Raw genomic sequence first — 20,059 nt, 5'->3', positions numbered from 1 at the left:
TAGAACTATAAACACGATTGTGCATGAAAAAAAATTCAAACGTGGGAGAGGAAGCAGTTTTGCGGAAGGAGATCTAAGTAAAGCACACAATAAAAGAACCTGAAAAGAGCAAATTGAAATTGTTTTGCTGGAGCCCGGAGGAGAAGATGAAATTGGTGAAAAACCAACAAGAATTGGTCATTCGATAAAGTATGTGTATTTTATTTTATTTTAATTTTTTTTTTTACTGTTAATTGAGTTTAATTCCTCCTCTATAGTTCTCAATTATTAATTAAACTTTTGTATTTTGTTCTTTGTCACAATGCTCCTTATTCCTTATTGTTAATCTTCTCATGCATTTTCACAGAATTATTGAATTTAATTTCTTCTACAAATCAGTCTCTGGAATTTACCAATCGTGGAACAAACAAGTGACGAGGTTTAAATTTGTTTTCTATGTAATTGATTTTGGCATTTTGTTTTTTACTTGAGGAGGCTTTGGCAATGGGTAAGTTTTTATTTTTGTTTTCGGTTTTGTTTGAGGAGGCTTTGACAAATTTCGGTTAGATTATGAGTTTCACTTTTGATTATCTTAATGTGCTATACGTGTGCTATGGTAATTTTAAAAATTATTTGTTTTCATTCTTAGGATATTTACAAAGACCCCTCCACACAACCTGCTCGAATGATTTGCCAACTTGCTCGAATGACGCCAAATATTGCCCATAATACCTTTTTGTCCACCATAAAAAAAAATATTGTTGTGCACCCTTTTAATACAGCCACTAATCCTCTTGCTACAAAATATATTGATCATTTCATATTTTCTATACAACATTAAATAATTAAGAATATTTTTTTATTTTTTATATGAGAGTTTAAGGAACCTAACTCTTGATCTTCTTCTGTACAATATATAAGGGTAAAATGGTACTGATGGAGATAACAAAATTCTAACTGACTAAGTAACTTAATTACCAAAGTCATAATAATGATCAAGCATAGCTCATTTCGTGAAATCAAATTCTATCAGCCAAAAAAAAAAGACACCATAATAATTAGCAAGCAAAAAAAAAAAAAAAAAGGTGGATTGGTTAGTGTACAATTCATAAATTTCATTTTTGGGAACAATGGGTAGGTGCAAAAAGACTAAGTTAGATGATTGAACATAATAAAAATTTGAAAATAATAAGAAATTGTTGTGATGGACACAAACACAATTTATAAAATAATCACTTAAGAAATCTAAGAATATCTAAAACAACACATCTTTGGGGCACGTAGCGCCCGTGATACAAAAATCCCTCACGCACGTTAGTGCAGAGAGGCTAGTCTATATATAAAGTCGGAAGGTAAACGCGGTGAAACATTCATAAATCCAAAATTGACCCTTTAATTACAGTTATGAGAAAAACAAAAAATATAAAAAGATAGGGATAAAATAGTAAAAACGTGGGGTAGGAGAGAAAAAAGAGGACACAAATTAGACGTCCAGAGAGTTGGAAACTGTATTTGAAACAGTTGTTGTAGTAGTCCTACTCCAACTTCCGCACACCAACTTCCCTATCCTTGCGCTCCAACTTCTTCCCGTTCCTCCTCCACTCTCTCTTTATGGGTCTTACTCCTCCATACAACAACCGAATCGTTGCCTAAAGTAACGGAGTCCATCCCATCGTCACCAAATCCCATCATCTTCTCGAACCAGTAGTTATGTTGGAGAGACCTCGACACTGCTGCGAAGGTACTCAATGGGCGCCATCATCCTTTATTTCCAATCTGGTCTCGGAATCGGTAATCACCAATTAATTTTTGAAATTTTCCTTGATAATTGTCAAATTAGCTCGAAATTTCTCCTGCAGCAGCACCTCCGAAAGAGGTTGCACCGGGTACTCTAGGTAAGTGTTTGTTGAAATGCCTCAACCACCCACACCACACTCTTCAAATGTTGCACCTTTAGTTTCGAATTTTGATTCTTTTTTTTTTTTTTTTTTTTTTTTTTGCATAAAATGTGGTTTGGTCCGACGTTTTGCCGGTTGAAGTCGACGTTATCGGGTGACGAAGTGGTGTTGCCGGTGGCGGCGGAGGAAGCATTCACTGAAGCTCTTGACAGTGGAAAAGGACAAATGAATGCAGTTGCAGAAGGGCTTTAAGGAGTTTTCGAGAGATGACCTACTGAAGTTGATGGCAAATGGTGGTGTGTTGTAACCGATCATGGGCATTTTGGTACGTTTGCCTTAGATTCACGCTTAAAATTCAATTCTATGTGATCTCATTTTTTGGAGAAAGTTTAAAGATTTGTATTTACAGTGGTTGTGTAGTTCTCTTTCCAATTTGAATGGGCCTCGAGCAGGGAAAAATGAAACGGAAAAGATACAGTTTTAAGTTCAAGTTATTCAATTTGTAGTTCTCTTTTATATCATTCAGAACGTTGGGCAGAGGAAATCCTCAATCTGCAAAACACGTTATTGCAGGTTTGGAGTTACACTTTATGTTTATTGTAATTAGTTGAATGCAAGTGCATTCTGGGACATGCGTACTTTCTGTGCGGACTGAGTTAGAGAGGGAGCGTATGGCTTTGGAGTTGGACGAAAAACAAGCCCAAGTTGAAAGAAGATGGTGCAACAAGCAGCTAAGAAAATTGAGAACCTCAACTCAATGGTATTGTATTCAAATAGAGATAGAATCGCGATTGCTTTAAAAAGGTTTGCATTGTTGTTCTGAAAATGAAAAATACCTACTTAAAAGTGTAAAATTCTATTATCTATAAACACAAAAGATGTGCCTGATATTATAATGTGCCGTTGCCAATGAGATAAGATTTAGTTAAACACTCTCTGTTGAATCGATAATTTTAGCACATTACAGGTTAGGAGACGTCGTCGACGGCCGCCAGTGCCAACTCAAGAACTCAAGACAAGCCTCCAATTTTGCCTTTGCACGCTTCCTCTCTTTTATTTGGAGCAATTGGAGATGGCAACCCAAAATAATAGAGCAGTTATGTACTATGAGCATCAGATTTCTTTGTCTACATTGCGGGTAGTCAAATGGTTGAAACAATTTGTTGTTAAATGGCTTTATTTGCATTTTACAACTTTCATTGGAATAATATTTGATTGAGTTAAAACTTTGATTTATGAATTTACACGTTTTTATTTGTTTCTCTGTCATATGGTTAGCATCATTTCAGTCCAATAACTCTCGAGATAGTTAAGTTGATTAATTTAGCGCTAATGATTTCCTTTTTTTCCTGCTGTTTATAGATATGCCTGTCATTTTATTCATTTTTCATGTTAACTTTGTTCTACAGCTTCCTATGGCTTAAAGCATTGAAGTTATTCATTTTTTTTATAAATATATTTAGGTGTTTTGGAAAAGGTATTTTATGTGCATAAAGGCTATTAAGCTTAACGAATTGCACCATCTTGCTAGCTTCATCAGCTTATGTTTGTGAGGCAAAAGTGAGATGACTTGGTTGTTTAATCAAGTTAATATTTTGATTAAAACAATTAGAGATGTCAATTCTAACCATTAAATCCGATAACCATGGATAATCGTCCGAATAGATTGGATTTGGATATGAAAATTTGGGTATGGTATGGATATGGGGAAAAACCGTGAACTTTATTCGATTATGGTTTTGGATATGGTTATATGGGTCCTCAATCTGTATCCCTCCCTATACTAATTCATTATGCATGCATCAAACCCTATACTATATTATGCACCAAACATCATGCATGGGGCATACCAACAACCTCATCAATTCAATACTCTTATTGTTATACTCAACCAAATTAATTCATTTAATTGTTTTACAGAAGTGTTATTGGCACTCCAAAAATCTCATTCTACACTCCTTTCCTAATATAGAAAATTTGGTGTGTAGAATGAGATTTTTGGAGTGCCAATAACAATTCCTTCATTTATATATCAATTATCAAATATTACAAGTTTATCAGATTCATCTCTTTTCAAGAATCTCACTGTCAAGAAATTGGTGCATGTTATCATGAACAACTTCAAATAAATTGTTAGTTTTTGTAATTGGATGTTGCTATTTAATGACGAAATTAGTATCTACTAAAATTTATAATGCGTCAATTGGATAAATATAATTTTTTTTTTGGTTTTTTGACGAAGATGAATATAACCAATAACCGATTGAAAATCCGTTACCAGGTGGATATGGTTATGGATAATCCCCGATGGTTAATTTGCGCTTATGGTTATGGTTAATTTTCGTGGTATGAGGATAGATATAACATTTCTGTCCTCAAACCAAACCGTTGTCATCCCTAAAAATAATCCATTGTTGCTGCTTATTAACTGTTATTTAATTGAATTTGGTTTTCTCAATATTCAGGATTATGTTTACTTCGCGGTGAATTAGAGAAGTTTGATCGACTATGAGGCAACGTGGGATGCTATTAAATTTTAGTTATGGCCTCACTATTGAAGCTTTCTCTTCATTTCTTTTTTGTAGAACAACATTGTTAATTGTCTTCATATGTTCAGATTGATTTCTTCTGCTTTCTGTTACACCATATGTTCAATAGCAATTATGTAGCCGGGTTTGCTATGCAAATATGTTTGTTTGTTACACCATAGGTTCAAACATGAAGTTTAAGACACATTACTTTTAAATCTGACGGTGCAAACGTTTGTTCATACAATAAAATCCATAAAACTCACAGTCAATCTGTTTGTCTTTATCCATGTCTGCTTTCTCTTCATATTAATTCTATTTGTTTCTGCTTAGATGATTTTGTGTATTGCCTATCCCAAATATTTAGCTTACTTAGTTGCATGTCAATTCCATTCAACGCATGTGAAAAACATAAAACAAAATGTCCATGAAGTGGCAAGTGGACCTTTACCATAATGGTAGAAAGGAGTTGAGCTCTTGCATGATGATTTGTGTTCGAATCTCACCGGTGGTTAATCTAACAAAATCTATTGTTTAATAAAATTTAAAAAAAAATGTTCATGAAGTGCTATTCTCCATTGATACCCAAATGTTCTTTTTTTTTTTTTTTTTTTTTTTCATATTCTATTCTAATGTGTATCTTCTGGAAAAAATTGATCAAAAGAAAGAATAATTTATATTGAATTCTGTTTTTCTTGATCAGTTGCATATACACTGTTTATTCAGTTTTCATGAATTTTCTTTCATTCTTTGTATTTAAAATGGTGAATGACAACCACATGTCAGTTGCCAAACGCACAAAAAATAAAACAAATAGTTGTCGAAAACAAAGAAATAAAAGGGGACCCAAAATCAAAAGTAAAGAGTACTTAATACCAAACTAAAATTTTGGTTTTAAGATAAATAAAATATATTCAGTAATCACTTAAGAAGGTCTCTTGCATGTGTGAGAGGGCCCGATTAAATTTTAGTTGATCCTTTGGCAATGAGCAATAGGTTTTGGTGCAAAACCAATAAGTCTCCGCACGTACTTTATTTGCGATTCAGGAGAAGAATCTAATCTTTCTTTTTTGAGTCTCTCGATTTCAATTATAGTTAAGTTTTTGCCTAAATAGTTGGACGAGGCTATCTCCTTTGGCAATAAGATCCTATTTATTTTCAGTGATCACTTAAGAAATATACGAATATCGAAAGCAATACATCTTTGAGGCGTGTAGCGCCCGTGATGCAAAAATGTCTCTCGTGTGCGCGTGAGCGCTTGCGGAGAGGCTAGTTGTTTATTAAAAGCAAGGGAAATAAACATCATCAAAAAATATGTTGACAATTATAGACGTTGAAGGTCCACTTCTGCTTTAGCTGCTTTTATAGACGTTGGAGGTCCACTTCTTAAGCTGCTTTGTTAAAATTTATGGGGATAAGCCAATTTTTTTTTTTTTTCAATTATTAAGGAGAAGAGAAGCGTTTGAAATTATCAAAATAATTTTCAATTGAAGGTCATCTTTACAAAAAAATTCATTTTCATAGGAGATTGTTTCGGCATGAATATTGTTTAGTTATACGAATGTATTCCAGAATTCTTCAATTCCAGCGTTCAAGTATGGTTCTTTACAACATGCACTACCAGACAAACTAGCCGTTTCAATAGAACTTGGTTAATATTGTCCTCCTATTTTGATTGAGGTTTTCTTCGGATTCCTCTCTCACAATCTATCGGGATCAATCAAATCAATTTACATTATTACATTTAATGTACTCGTTTCCATTTTTAGCACAATGAAAAATCATTTCATAAATGGGGTTTTTTGAAATGGATTCAAATAACTAAAAATTGGATTTATTTCAAAAGTCAAAAGTCACTAAAAATTGGACCTATTTCAAAAGGTAGTCTATAAAATTGGATCTATTTCAAATTTTCCCTTCATAAATAGAAGGTCACAACAACTATATCATAAAATTAATTTTCCATTGAATGAAAAGACATATGATACAATTGATCATTATAATACAACATCATCATCAATTGGATCACTGATTAAAACCCAAGATTCTGTTTTATTAACATACGTGGACAGGAGGAAAGCTAAGACCTTTAAATCCTATCATCTAGCTTTTAGTTGGTTAGTTTTTTCGTTTCTCCCATCGATATGTCTTGAAAATAAAGAATTGTTCATTTCAATCCAAACATAGGGTATTAAACGAGCCCATATTACTCCTATATATATGCATGACAGGGCGCTAATAACACAAAAAGTTGCAATAATGGATTCTCTCCCTTATGCAAACTCTATCACTGCTGGATTATTCACAATAATCATCGTGTATTACTTATCACGAAGATGGAGAGCTGCCAATTACAAGGGCAAATTATCACCACCTGAAGCCAAGGGTGGATGGCCTATATTTGGTCACCTTCATTTGTTTGGAGGCTCCACACCTCCTCATATAACTTTGGGAGCCAAGGCGGACAATTATGGACCCTTTTCGCTGTCTACCTTGGCGTCCATCCGTCGTTGGTGATGAGCAGCAGTGAGATCGCAAAAGAATGCTACACAACCAATGACTTGGGCCTAAACTCGCGCCCAAAGATGGCGGCTCTAGACCACATTAGCTACAACTACGCCATGTTTGGGTTCGGACCATCTGGACCCTATTGGCCAGAAATTTGCAAGATCGTCACCTTGGAGTTGCTCTCAATCCGGAAGGTTGAGCTGCTCAAGCACATTCGAGTATCGGAAGTGACTACTTTCTTGAAAGAATTGCACGAACTTTGGAGTACAAAGAAAAAGGAGGGCTCGAAAGATGGAGTGGTTATAGAGCTGAAGCAATGGTTTGGGGACATGACACTGAACGTGATTCTTACAATGGTGGCTGGAAGGTGGTATTCAGTAGCTGCCGATGGGGATGAGAAGAAAGAAGCGCGTAGGGTTCAGACTGCATTGAGGGAGTTTTTTTTAGTGAAAATATGACTTTAGCCCTTCAAACTCAATTTTCTTTATATAAAACCCTACATAACTTTTTTACTCAAAGAAAACCCAATGACTAGGATCCACATAAGCAAATTCATTAACTTCATATTAATTCACACATTTTACATTTTTCACATGCCTAAAATACCCCTATTACATACTTGATGTAGACAATTAATTGTAAGGAAATAGTAAATGATTTTGCAACAAGAAAAAAAAAAGACATTAATGTTAAAAATTTATTGCATATTAATTTTTTAGAAAGGTTTTGAATTTTCATAAAACTATTCGATATAGTTTTTTCACCCTACTCATGAATACTTTTGAATTTATCCCTTTTTATTAATATATTAGAACATTGTATTTCATTATCTACATGCACATTAATTTACCTACAACAATTATACCATGGGTGTAATATAATATCTCTTTTTTACAATGATGCAAAATAATATACCAACAAAAAAACGTGCCTAACATATGTACTAATTACATGGAAACTAATTTACCTATATTAAGAAGGAATGTATTTCGATGCATAGTATTAAAAATACTATGTTACACCCATGTTTATAAAACAATAAAACGTGCCTAACATATCTAACAATACATGGAAAATAATTTACCTAGTTAGAGAAATGTTATTTGGTTGGGTGTAGCATAAATTTTTTTAATAATTGGAAAAATTAAATATAACTAGGTGTTGTGTAATTTTTTTTATATAATTAGAACAAATTAATTTACCTACCTACTCTTTGAAATGTTCATTTCCAATGATGCAAAATGTTCATTACCTAACTACAAATTAATTTCCAATAATTTACCTACACCAATTATACCATGGGTGTAGGTACCAACAACTAAACTTGCCTAACATAAGTACTTGTACATGGAAAATAATTTACCTATAACAAAAGAAATGCAGTTTGATGTATAAAATCAACAATATTATGTTCCACTCATGTTTATACAACAACAAAACGTGTCTAACATATATAACAATACATATAAAATAATTTACCTACAAGTTAGAGGAATGTTATTTGATTCAAAATATATAATATAGGTGTAGTATTTTTTTTTTTAAATAATTGGAACAAACTAATTTACCTACCAATTAATATGGATAAAATTGCTACAAAATATATCACGAAAAAAAAAAAAAACTACTTTTCTAGTTTAACATAGATACGGTTAATGCAAACACTTTTTTCATTTTATTTCACTTTTTCTACTACTTTTAATTTGGCATAAATTTAGGAATTTGAAAAAGGGACCATAAAGTATGAGTGGCATGAGTGTAAATAAATTGCATTAATAGGTCAATAGTGTTCCTATATGTTTGCAAATTTTAAATTAGGACTTAAACTGGATCTTTAAAGATAGATGGGTTTTTATCTAGAAATAATGAATTGTAAGGGCCAAAATCTAAAGCACCCTTTTTTTTATTATCTGGGCATGTTTTTGGTGGGTGATGCGGTTCCGTATCTGCGGTGGTTGGATTTGGGTGGACATGAGAAGGCAATGAAGAAAATTGCAAAGGAATTGAACGCCATAGCTGGAGAGTGGGTTCAGGAGCATAAGCAGAGGAGAGCAAAAGGTGATGCAAAAGGAGAGCAGGATTTTATAGATGTGTTGCTTTCTGTGCTTGATGGTGCAGACCTTGGCGGTTTTGATGCTGATACGATCAACAAGGCCACAAGGTTGGTACATATATATAATTCATTAATTTTTGCATGCAAATAACTAACCATAAAAGGCTGGAGTTAGACACTGTAAACACATTAAGACTATAAAATGAAACTGAAAACATTAGACAATAAATTTTTTGAAAATATATGATTTTTCCATTTTATATATAACTCATGCAACATATTTGAGTGCTCACCAATGGGTGAAGGTATAGATCATCTTTTTAGACAATATTTGTAGAACACATGATGTGGCAGTTGATTGTTAAATTTTTTCTTTAAATCTTTAAAAATGAAATCCAACCATCAACCGCCGTATCATTTGATTTACAAAATATGATTTCAAAATATAGCTTTTCTAACATTTTCCGCTCACCAATATATACAAAATTACAAACAGTACAATTTTGTCTACTTAGTAGTTAAGGTGGAACATATTTTTTAATATATATTTTCACCTAAATAAGATAAAAACTCAGAAATTATCAATGTAAAGAATAAGAATGTATAGATGTAGCCTCACTCTTAAGTTTATATCCTAATCAATCAACCAAATATTCCGTGGGCAGAACGTTATTGCAAAAGGTGGCGATGCCACCATGGTGACATTGACGTGGGCAATATCGTTATTGTTTAACAACCCGGATGTTCTGGAAAGAGCCCTAAACGAATTGGACACCAAAATAGGCAGAGAAAGAGTTGTGACTGAGGAAGATATAAAAAAGTTGGTCTACATCCAAGCTATTGTAAAGGAGATGTTACGTTTGTACCCAGTATGACCATTATCAGGGCCACGTGAATTCAATGAAGATTGCACCATTGTTGGGTACCGTATTCCAAAGGGCACCCGGTTGATCGCCAACCTCTAGAAGCTCCAAACTGACCCAAAAATTTGGCTCAAGCCAGGGTCAGCATTTTGAGTTGATTCCATTTGGAAGTGTTAGAAGAGCATGCCCTGGTTTGGCATTTGGCCTTCAAATGGTGCAATTTACGTTGGCTAGTTTCCTACATGCCTTTGAAATCTCGTCGAGTGCACCAATTGATATGACAAAGAGCTTTAGAATTATATAATATTATGGTCTGAGTCCTCTAAACTTTATGGATAAAAAAAAAAAAAAAAAAAAGGAAATATATAGTATTATGGTCGATATGAAAAAGAGGCTGTGTTGATAATATTAACAAGGAGAGATTCTTGGTATCTCTTGTTGCATCTCTCCCTCGTCATGTTTGTTGCAATAATATATAAAACTGTTATAATGTAAAATAAAAAATATATTTCTGTGCATCCTACATCTAGCTACATTTTACCGAGGAATTAGTATCCTCTTCATTTTCATTTATTTAAAATAATAATAAGGCTCTTCTTTTGTGAAACTTTGCAACCGACATCTGCTGTTTAAATTAAATGAGTAAATTCCTATTTTTTATTAAGAGCACCAAAAACTAGTTTAATTTAGTTTAGTTTTAGAATGTGGATAATTGTATTAACATTTGTTCTTCTTTTTTTTGTTAAAGTATATTAACATTTGTTCCTTGGCTTTGCTATTATCTTATAGATAAGAAATACTTTTCCTGAATAAGAACATACATAAAACGAAAAAGATAACCTAGCTCATTAATCAAGTTAATTTGAACAATTTGTTTCCTTCATCCCTTGATTTCGTGCATAATGTTTTAACATTGTTATTTAGATACACAAAATTAACTTCACTGCCAGCAACTTTTGATATAAGTAGATTTCAAATACAATTTTAAGGATATACAGTTACTTTCCTGTAAAAGTAAAGGATACGCAATTAAACACGTGTTCATGGTCCCACAACATGCAACAATCAACCTGTACAATTGGCGTACATGCATTAGTGTTGCGCTAAATTATGCGCACAGAGGACACTTCGCAAACATGCATGCTGCCGTTTTTGACAACACCAGAAAGTAAATGTTCTCTTTCATCATCTTTATAAGAATCCTGTCTCAATTTCTGTGAATTCATTCCTCCCCACCAACTCTCTCAAGTTAGGAGAAATTTTTAACTGTGACGAGAACATAATTCATCCTCCAATGTTACTGATGGAGTTCCCTATTCCATATCCTGTTTCTTTCCTAATTATCCTTTTGACATCTCTGCTATTGATCACAGTTAGGAGGTTTAGAGCTGCTGCTGCTGCCAATGCCAAGGGTCCTAAACCACCTACAGCGGCGGGCGGGTGGCCTCTAACAGGTCACCTTCACCTATTCAGAGCTCCCCAGCTTCCTCCCCATATAACCTTGGGAGCCTTGGCTGAAAAGTACGGACCAATCTTCACCGTCAATATTGGCAGCCGCACCGCTCTGGTGGTAAGTAGTTCGGAGGTTGCCAAGGAGTGCTACACCACCAATGACTGGGCTATTTCTTCACGTGCCCAAACTATAGGCGCTGAAATCTTGAGCTACAATAATGCCATGCCAGGGTTTAGCCCTTACGGTGACTACTGGCGTGAGATGCGCAAAATAATAGTCCAAGAGGTACTCTCAAACCGCAGGCTGGAGTTACTTAAACATGTCCGAGAATCTGAAATAGAGCTGGCCGCAAAAGAGCTGTACAAGGTATGGACCAAAAGAAAAGATCATTCAAAGGACAATGGCTATTCCGGACAACTTTTGGTGGAATTGAAGCAGTGGCTCAGCGACTTATCTCTAAACGTGATGTTTCGTATGGTTGCTGGAAAGAGATACTTTAACCTCACGAATATTGGTAATCTGAGTGATGAGAAGGGCGAACGTCGATGTTACAAGGCCTTGAGGAATCTCTTCCGCTATATGGGGATGTTTGTGTTGGGGGATGCTTTTCCATGGCTTAGGTTTTTGGATTTTGGCGGGCATGAGAAGGCTATGAAAAAAAATGCAAAAGAGCTTGATGATATGGCTATGGATTGGTTGGAGGAGCACAAGCAGAATAGAACTCAAGACGATCGAGATCATCAAGATTTCATGGATGTGATGCTTTCAGTCCTCGACGGACAAGGTGTCTTGCAACAAGCACCCTTTGATGTCGATACCATCATGAGAGCAACCGTTGTGGTATGTACTATGTGCATGTTTTATTTATATTCACATCGCCATTTTATTTTATTGATTAGTAAACAAAAGAACAAGAAAAAGGAAAAATCACAACATTCCATCCATCTTTTTAATAGAAATATAACCCATTAATACAAGTAGGTCTCACCTCCATATTAAAGTAATACAATATGGTGTAACAAATGTACTCTCCCTATGCCATATTCTCCTCAAATTTCATCATTCACAATATACTTTTCTTCTCAATTTTGCATAGATATACCATATACTCTTAAGGACACATTTGAGACATTTATGTGCTCAATGAGTTATTTATTAGTTTCGAGAAAATTAACTATGATTTGGCAGAATTTGATTGCTGGAGGCAGTGACACAACCTCTTTGCTCATGGGATTCACAGTCTCATTTTTACTGACCAACCCCCAAGCTCTAAAGAAAGTCCGGAAAGAACTAGACGAGCATGTTGGCAAAGGAAGACTAGTGAATGATTCAGATATCAACAATCTCGTATACCTGCAAGCCACTATGAAAGAAGTGTTGCGTTTAACTTCAACATTCCCAGGCTTTAGGGAATTCACTGATGACTGCACTGTAGGAGGCTACTATGTTCCAAAGGGCACGTGGCTGCTAGTGAACCTGTGGAAGATCCACACTGACCCGCGGGTTTGGGCCGACCCAACTATGTTCAAGCCGGAGAGGTTTCTCACTAGCCATAAGGATGTTGACGTTAAGGGTCAGCATTTTGAGCTTATGCCTGTGGGTAGTGGTAGAAGAGTGTGCCCTGGCGTAAACTTTGGCCAGCAACTGTCGCTTTTGACCCTGGCGAGTTTTCTGCATGCGTTTGAGATTTCAGCTCCAGCGAATGCAACATTTGATACGAGCGAAACCTTTGGAGTTTCCAACGTGAAATCTACCCTACTTGAAGTCTTCATCAAACCGCGTCTGCCTCCAAATCTTTATACATAAATATATAAAGATTGGGCCAGCTCGAGAAATTTCTCTTTTATGAATAAACCAGTAATGGTAACCTTGTCGAAATGATATTGACAAGTATTAAGGAGGACCAAATGACTATTATATCTCTTAATATTAAATGAATTTCATATATAATTTGCTATTTTTTTATCGGACGTATATAATTCGGTATAATAACAAAGAGTGATGTAGATTTTTTTTTGGTCAAAAAATAGATTTTGTTAGATTAGATATTGACGGTGTTTGAACACAGGCCGTCATGCAGAAGAAATTTTTAGTTGTGACGAAAACACGAGTGGTACACCACGTGTTTTTATATAAGTGGTGGGAAATTCTATTTTTTAAGTTATTAACTTTTTAACACACATATCCCACCATTTATATAGCGACACATGGTGTATCATTCTGTGTGACGGTCACATTGAAAAATCTCTCGTCATGCAGAGACTCAACACCTTTTCACCGCTCCACTCCAAAGGGCCACTTACAAAAGTAGTTAACTACAGCAGAAGATCCCAACCAGCTCAAAACTGTACCCATAATCTGTGTCCCATTAATTAAGCCAATATGCATTTACCAAATAATTTCACCGGAGCAAAAGGACAATTAAAGCATATATAAAAGAAAAATTACAATTCAATCAAAATTTAATCATTTGTAATTTCCTTCATCCATTGATTCACTATCACAATTGCAGGACAACAACAAAATCTGGAGGTTAATAAACAGTGCATATAAAAATTCCTATAAGCAATGCCCAGGAAGCAAAACTGCAAAAATACTATAAATCAAGGATAGATAATTACCAGATTTGATGGCCTGGCCAGTACTTGGGAGCTTCTTCATATTGTGGGCTTTGTGGCTGCTGCCTTAGCGGTCCACAGATGATCACAACTCATGATTAGCTTTCCTTGGGACGGTTACGAGTCCGGGAACATCCAGAATTCGACAATAAATAAGAAGGGATACAGAGTTAAACGTGAAAACCATGAAGGTGGACAATTGGCGCGCATGCATCCAACTAAGAGGACACTTCGCACACATGCAGGGTTTTGATTAATTTTATGAGATCAGCACTCAGCTTTCCTGTTAATTTCCTCATCATATAAGGATTTCTATCTCAATTTCTGTGATTTCCTCCCTCACCAACTCTCTCAACTCTTCTTCCAATGGCGATGGAGTTCCCTCTCCCATATCTCGTTTCTTTAATTGTTCTTTTGACATCTCTGCTTTTGATATCAAAAAAAATTCAGAAGAAAAACCTAACCCTAAAAAGTGGGCCACCGGAGGCGCCAGGATCATGGCCGGTAATAGGGCACATCCCGGTCATAGGAAGAGGGCCGCAACCGCCCCACGTAATCTTGGGCAACATGGCGGACAAATATGGACCGATCTTCACTATCAATCTGGGCCAGCACAAAGCTCTCATTGTGAGCAGTTGGGAGATGGCTAAACAGTGCTTCACAACAAATGACAAGGTGTTCGCCACTCGCCCGAAGCACTTGGCGGGGAAGCTTTTGGGGTACAATTATTCCATGTTTGGGTTCAGTCCCTACGGCCCTTACTGGCGCCACGTGCGGAAGATAGCCACTGTGGAGCTACTCTCGAACCACCGCTTGGAGCTGCTCAGACACGTACGCGAATCGGAGGTGAATGCTTGTACGAAAGATTTATATGATAAGTGGGAGCGAAACGGAGGGGAATCGGATTGGGTTTTGGTGGAGATGAATAGGTGGTTTGCAGACGTGACGTTGAACATCATGTACAGGGTGGTTGTGGGGAAGCGGTTTCTTGGGGCGGCGACAGTAGAGGAGAAGGAAGAAAACGAGAGGTGCCGAAAGGCGTTGAGGGATTTTTTGAGATTGAGTAGCGAATTTGTGGTGTCGGATAAAATTCCGTTTCTGAAGTGGCTTGATTTTGGAGGGATTGGGAAGGCCATGAAGGCGACGGCTAAAGATCTTGACGTTGCGCTTCAGGGATGGTTGGAAGAGCACAAGCAAAAGAGGAATTCTAGGTCTGAGTTAAATTCTGGGAATGTGAAGGATGAGCGTGACTTCATGGACACGATGCTTTCCGTCCTTGGTGATGTCAGTGCAGAAGGGTTTCCGAGTACAACTATTGCTGATACAACCATCAAAGCTACTTGTCTGGTATGTGTCTCTCTGTCAACTTCTTATATATATATATATATATGGGTAAGGATCCATACCACTACATTTTAGACACAACTTTAGACATGAATTTTTAACCATTTGATTGGGGCATTAATGGCCAAGATTAAACCTCAGCCCATAGAAAAGTTTTCTATTAATTAGTTGTAGCTCATGCCCTATTATGTCTTTGTGGTTCAGTTGCAAGCTGCAACTATATATGAACTGATATCCTACTCAACGGGATTTGTAGCTCCAACAATTTCAAGATGTTAAGTGTAGCCGGGCTTAGATGGTTATGTACATTCACTTTACAACTAAGATCTGTGTTGCGTATTCAAACTTGTAGATCATTCGCTCTGCAACCAAGCCGTGAATTAGGCTCTTATATCGCATGTACTGAAAAAGCGATATCTTGTGTAAAGCAATATGTGGGTCCAGAACTCATATTATATGTTAGGATTAACTTTTGTGCTAATTTCAGGCTGCTATTCTAGGAGGGACGGATCCCACAACAGCCGTATTAACATGGGTTCTTTCTTTACTATTGAACAACCGTGAAGCCTTGAAGAAGGCTCAAGAAGAATTAGACAATCAGGTTGGGAGGGAAAGGCAAGTTAAGGAATCAGACGTTAAGAACTTAGTCTATCTCCAAGCAATCGTCAAAGAAACGCTGCGTTTATACCCTCCTTCGCCACTCTCAATACCACATGAATGCATCGAAGACTGCAACGTAGGTAACGGTACTAACTACCATGTCAAAACAGGCACTCGTCTTCTTGTCAATATTTGGAAGATTCATCGGAATCCAAACGTGTGGCTCGATCCTTTCCGATTCCAACCAGAAAGGTTCCTCACAACTCACAAGGATTTTGATGTTAGGGGACAAAATTTTGAGTTCATACCATTTGGAAGTGGTAGGAGAATGTGCCCTGGAGTGTCTCTAGGTCTTCAAGTTGTGCAACTTACACTGGCTCAGCTCCTTCATGGTTTTGAAATTGCAACTCCATCAGATGAACCTGTTGATATGACTGAGAGTACTGGAGTAACCAACATGAAAGCCACCCCGCTGGAGGTCCTCCTCACCCCTCGCCTTCCTGCCAAACTTTATGAAATTAATTAATTAATATTGTTGACCCTATGATAAAACAATATATATTTCGAACAAATATATGTGTTTGTCTCAATAGAGGAATATATTTCATATACAAGAAGATAAGAAGCTATATTGTATTAGTGTTGGACTTCTTTGTATGTGGTATAATATTTTAGTGGATATATAGGACATGTTGGGTTGCCACCATACATTCCGGGTTTGAAATTCTTTCTTGTAAATTATTATAATAGTTTATAACTTTCCGCTGCTGGAGGACAATACCGAAATTAAGTAATAACATATAAATAAAAAAATTGATACTTTAGTTACGAAATATACTTGCAAAACAAAAATGAAACAGTAACCAATTAATTGCAGAAAATAATATAAATAACACTAACTTGATTGACAGATAGAGGCTAGCAGTGCTAAGTCCTTCGGACAGAATTTTCGTCCCACTCTTATGCTTGTGGTTTTATGACGTATACCCGATCAGGATACAACTATCGAATTCTACAACCTACACCGAACTATAGAATTCTGGCAAATTACTTCTGTGTGTTTACTCTCTTGGAAACTTTTGTACGGGAGATAAAGAAAAGAAGAAGATGATTCTACGTTGAAAATGAGTGTCCATTTCAAATACCTCTTGAATGTATCGAAAAGTAACATCTCTTTCACCTCAGTAGTGTCTCTTAATTAGGACGTTTTTAATATTAATTAAAAAATTAATTCAAAATTAAAATTAATTAGTATTCACATGGCGCTCAATTGCACAAATTATCAGCCGTTTTAAGAGGCAACTTAACAGAAGTGTGAAATAATTCCAAAATTATAACTTTAGAGACTGAGACGAAAAAAAACTTTATGTATGAAATATTTTAAACCAAAAAATTTTAGGATAATAAACTGAGATTCACCCTCTATATTTTATCAACTGTTGATGCTTGATAATTTGCATTGCTCAATCAGGGTCTGTTAACCAGGGCTAGCGTTAGCGTGTTATACGATCCGCCTCGAACTCCCAAGTTTTTCTAACGAACAGAAGAAAGTCACACACAGGGTCCAACTCCAACCTACTGCACTTCGCACTTTCTACAACTTTGATAAATAAATCCAGATAACTCAGCAGGAAGTGGCACCGACTCGGGAGGAAGCAATCAATCGTCAGAGACGGCGGCACCGCGAATATGGGCGGAGGCGCCGATAAAGTAATAGTGGCGGTGAAAGCGGAGAAGGTGATTTCGAAAACGGCATTGGCCTGGGCGCTAACTCACGTCGGCCACCCCGGCGACTGCGTGACATTGCTCGCTGTCTTCTCCGCCATTAAAACCGGTAATTCGGTTTGTAAATTGTAAATAAACCTTAGTTCTGCTACTCAATTTGTGTTGCTAACGTTGAATTTGTACGAGGCACAGGAGAAGGTTCGTCAAAGTTATGACACACTGAATTCTCTGTTTCTTGTATATGAACAGAATCCTCTTCACGAAGGATCACAAAGATGAGACTGCAGATTAAATGATTTGTAGGATCCGTACCAAGAAGTCGAGACAATTGAAGAGAGGCTTGTAAATCTTTCTAAACCTCGAATGTCATCTGTAGTTACTACTCAAGACTGTCTTTTGGATCTCCCAAAATTACGTTGTTGATCATGGAAAACCCTCAACTCCCCAAAATAGTAAAAATGACTGCGAATATGCACGATTTGATCAAGATATAAGGAAAGATAAATATGAACTGAAGGAAACCCCTAAGAAAGGCTACCTCATTAACTCTAGCATCAGGGATGCTGTTTCTCTGGGCAGAACCTCCTCAACGCTTCCCCCATTATGCTCTCTATGCCAACACAAAACACCGGTCTTTGGCAATCCTCCGAAGCAGTTCTCTTACAAAGAGTTGGAGGATGCTACAGACGCATTCTCAGATATTAACCTCTTGGAAGAAGGAGGTTTTGGTGTGGTGCACAGGGGAGGGTTAAGAGACGGTCAAGTTGTTGCTGTGAAGCAGTTGAAGTTTGGTGGATGCTGACTTCTGCAGAGAAGTGCGAGTATTGAGTTGCGCACAACAGGGGAACGTTGTGTTGCTGATCGGGTATTGCATTGAAGGCAATGCAAGGGTATTGGTTTACGAGTACATCCGCTAAAACTCGTTGGATTTCCGTTTACATGTTGTGCACTTTTGTTACTTCATGCTTTTGATTTCGAACATATCCACAGCTCTTTTCAATCTCGTAGACTTGACATTCTCTTTGTATAAATATACTGTCTTCAGCTTTATGGACTCAGTTTTCTCATGGTCTTATTTTGTTTGAATGACAGGGAAAAGAACCCTTCTGGATTGCGAATCAAGGCTAAAGATAGCTACAGGAGCAGCCCGTGGTTTAAGATATCTGCACGAAGATTGTAGAGTGGGATGTATTGTACACAGAGACCTTCGGCCCAACAATATCCTTTTAACCCACGATTTTGAACCTCTGGTACTTAAAACTGATCCTGGAATTTTAAAGCATATACTTCAAAAACAACGTTCCCTTTCCCGTGAGAGGTCCTATTTCTTAATTTAGTATTTCATCATGATATCCAACGGTCACAAATTTGTTCGCATTTCCTGTGTGCAATCAAACTTTTAATCTTCTGTTATCGTTCTTAGAATGGGAGATGAGCAGTGAGGACCGCGTGATTGGAACTTCAGGGTACTTTCTCGTTTCTCCCCGTCCTACTTGCTATAGGTCCTAGATTTCTTTTGTACAAAAGCAATGCAATTATATGTGCATAATGAAAGAAAAAGAAAAGGAAGCGATTCCATCTGATCAAGCTCAATATGATCTGCAGGTATCTGGCACCGGAGAATGTGGATGGCGGGCAAATTACACATAAAGTTGATGTGTACGCATATGGAATAGTTCTGTTAGAGCTTATGACCGGTCGAAGAATCACTGAACTACAACATGCCAAGGGACATTGTTATTTAGAAGAATGGCTCCACACCCTGGCTACATTAGAGCCACACCACATCTTACCAAATCATTATCAGTTACTGGATCCAGACTTGGCCTCCTATGAAAATCCTGACTTTCCCAATCAACTACAGGCAATGGCTCGTGCTGCTTCTCTGTGTCTGCGCCGAGATCCTGACTCTAGACCCCCAATGTCAAAGGTTCATTAATATCCTGGCTTAGTTACCAACTCTGTTCCAAATTAATATCCGTTTCGGGGGATAAAGTTGTATGAGTTCAAATTGTGTGGCTTTGTACAGGTGCTGAGAGTGCTACAAGGAGGAGATCCAGTTGTTCCTCTGGGCCTAGACGTGAACTCAGCCGGCAGTAGAAGTGGCCATTCGCATGGCCTAAGCTCGCCGCGACCTGAAGCGAGAGGAAGCCATTCTCTTACATTATCACATCGAAAATGGATTGTCTTTTGGGTTATGGTTTTTTTTTTTTTTCTATACAAGCGATATTACGGGAGGAAAATCGAAATTAGGGCCTCAAGTGCAGTTTTGAAGCTCTTTAAGCCTTAATCAACCGAACCGAACGAGTTTACAAGTCCCTTGCAGGGGTTATGACGAGAATTCGACGGTTTGTATTGCACTTTGCAGTTTTCATGACAGATTGACAGATTTTTTACTTCCACCGTTGTTTTGAGTTACAATATAAAGTTTGTAAAGTTCTTTTACGTGTGTGTCAGAGTAACAAATTTGTTTGCACAACTTTAATTACA

At 36.8% G+C, this 20,059-nt stretch overlaps 2 protein-coding genes and 2 pseudogenes across 2 annotated transcripts; all 4 read left to right on the top strand.

Annotated features, from left to right (window-relative positions):
- The first annotated feature begins 6,661 nt into the window (after nt 1-6,661).
- On the top strand, nt 6,662-10,156 carry LOC103955648 (annotated as a pseudogene).
- A 976-nt stretch (nt 10,157-11,132) lies between these two features.
- On the top strand, nt 11,133-13,088 carry LOC103955657 (cytochrome P450 CYP82D47). Its single transcript, XM_048590323.1, has 2 exons — nt 11,133-12,122; nt 12,471-13,088. Exons 1-2 carry the CDS (start codon nt 11,133-11,135, stop codon nt 13,086-13,088), a joined length of 1,608 nt encoding a protein of 535 aa, XP_048446280.1.
- A 1,295-nt stretch (nt 13,089-14,383) lies between these two features.
- Nucleotides 14,384-16,370, top strand: LOC103955666 (cytochrome P450 CYP82D47). Its single transcript, XM_009367566.2, has 2 exons — nt 14,384-15,247; nt 15,732-16,370. Exons 1-2 carry the CDS (start codon nt 14,468-14,470, stop codon nt 16,368-16,370), a joined length of 1,419 nt encoding a protein of 472 aa, XP_009365841.2. The 5' UTR covers nt 14,384-14,467.
- Nucleotides 16,371-17,533: 1,163 nt separating this feature from the next.
- Nucleotides 17,534-20,033, top strand: LOC103955676 (annotated as a pseudogene).
- The last annotated feature ends 26 nt before the right edge of the window (nt 20,034-20,059 follow it).

This window comes from the organism of the source record quoted next, unplaced genomic scaffold, assembly GCF_019419815.1.
Source record: "Pyrus x bretschneideri cultivar Hongxiangsu unplaced genomic scaffold, Pyrus_bretschneideri_v1 Contig1, whole genome shotgun sequence".
NCBI classification, from domain to species: Eukaryota; Viridiplantae; Streptophyta; class Magnoliopsida; order Rosales; family Rosaceae; genus Pyrus; species Pyrus x bretschneideri.
Note: the sequence above shows the minus strand (reverse complement) of the source record. Positions and strands in the feature narration are given on the sequence as shown.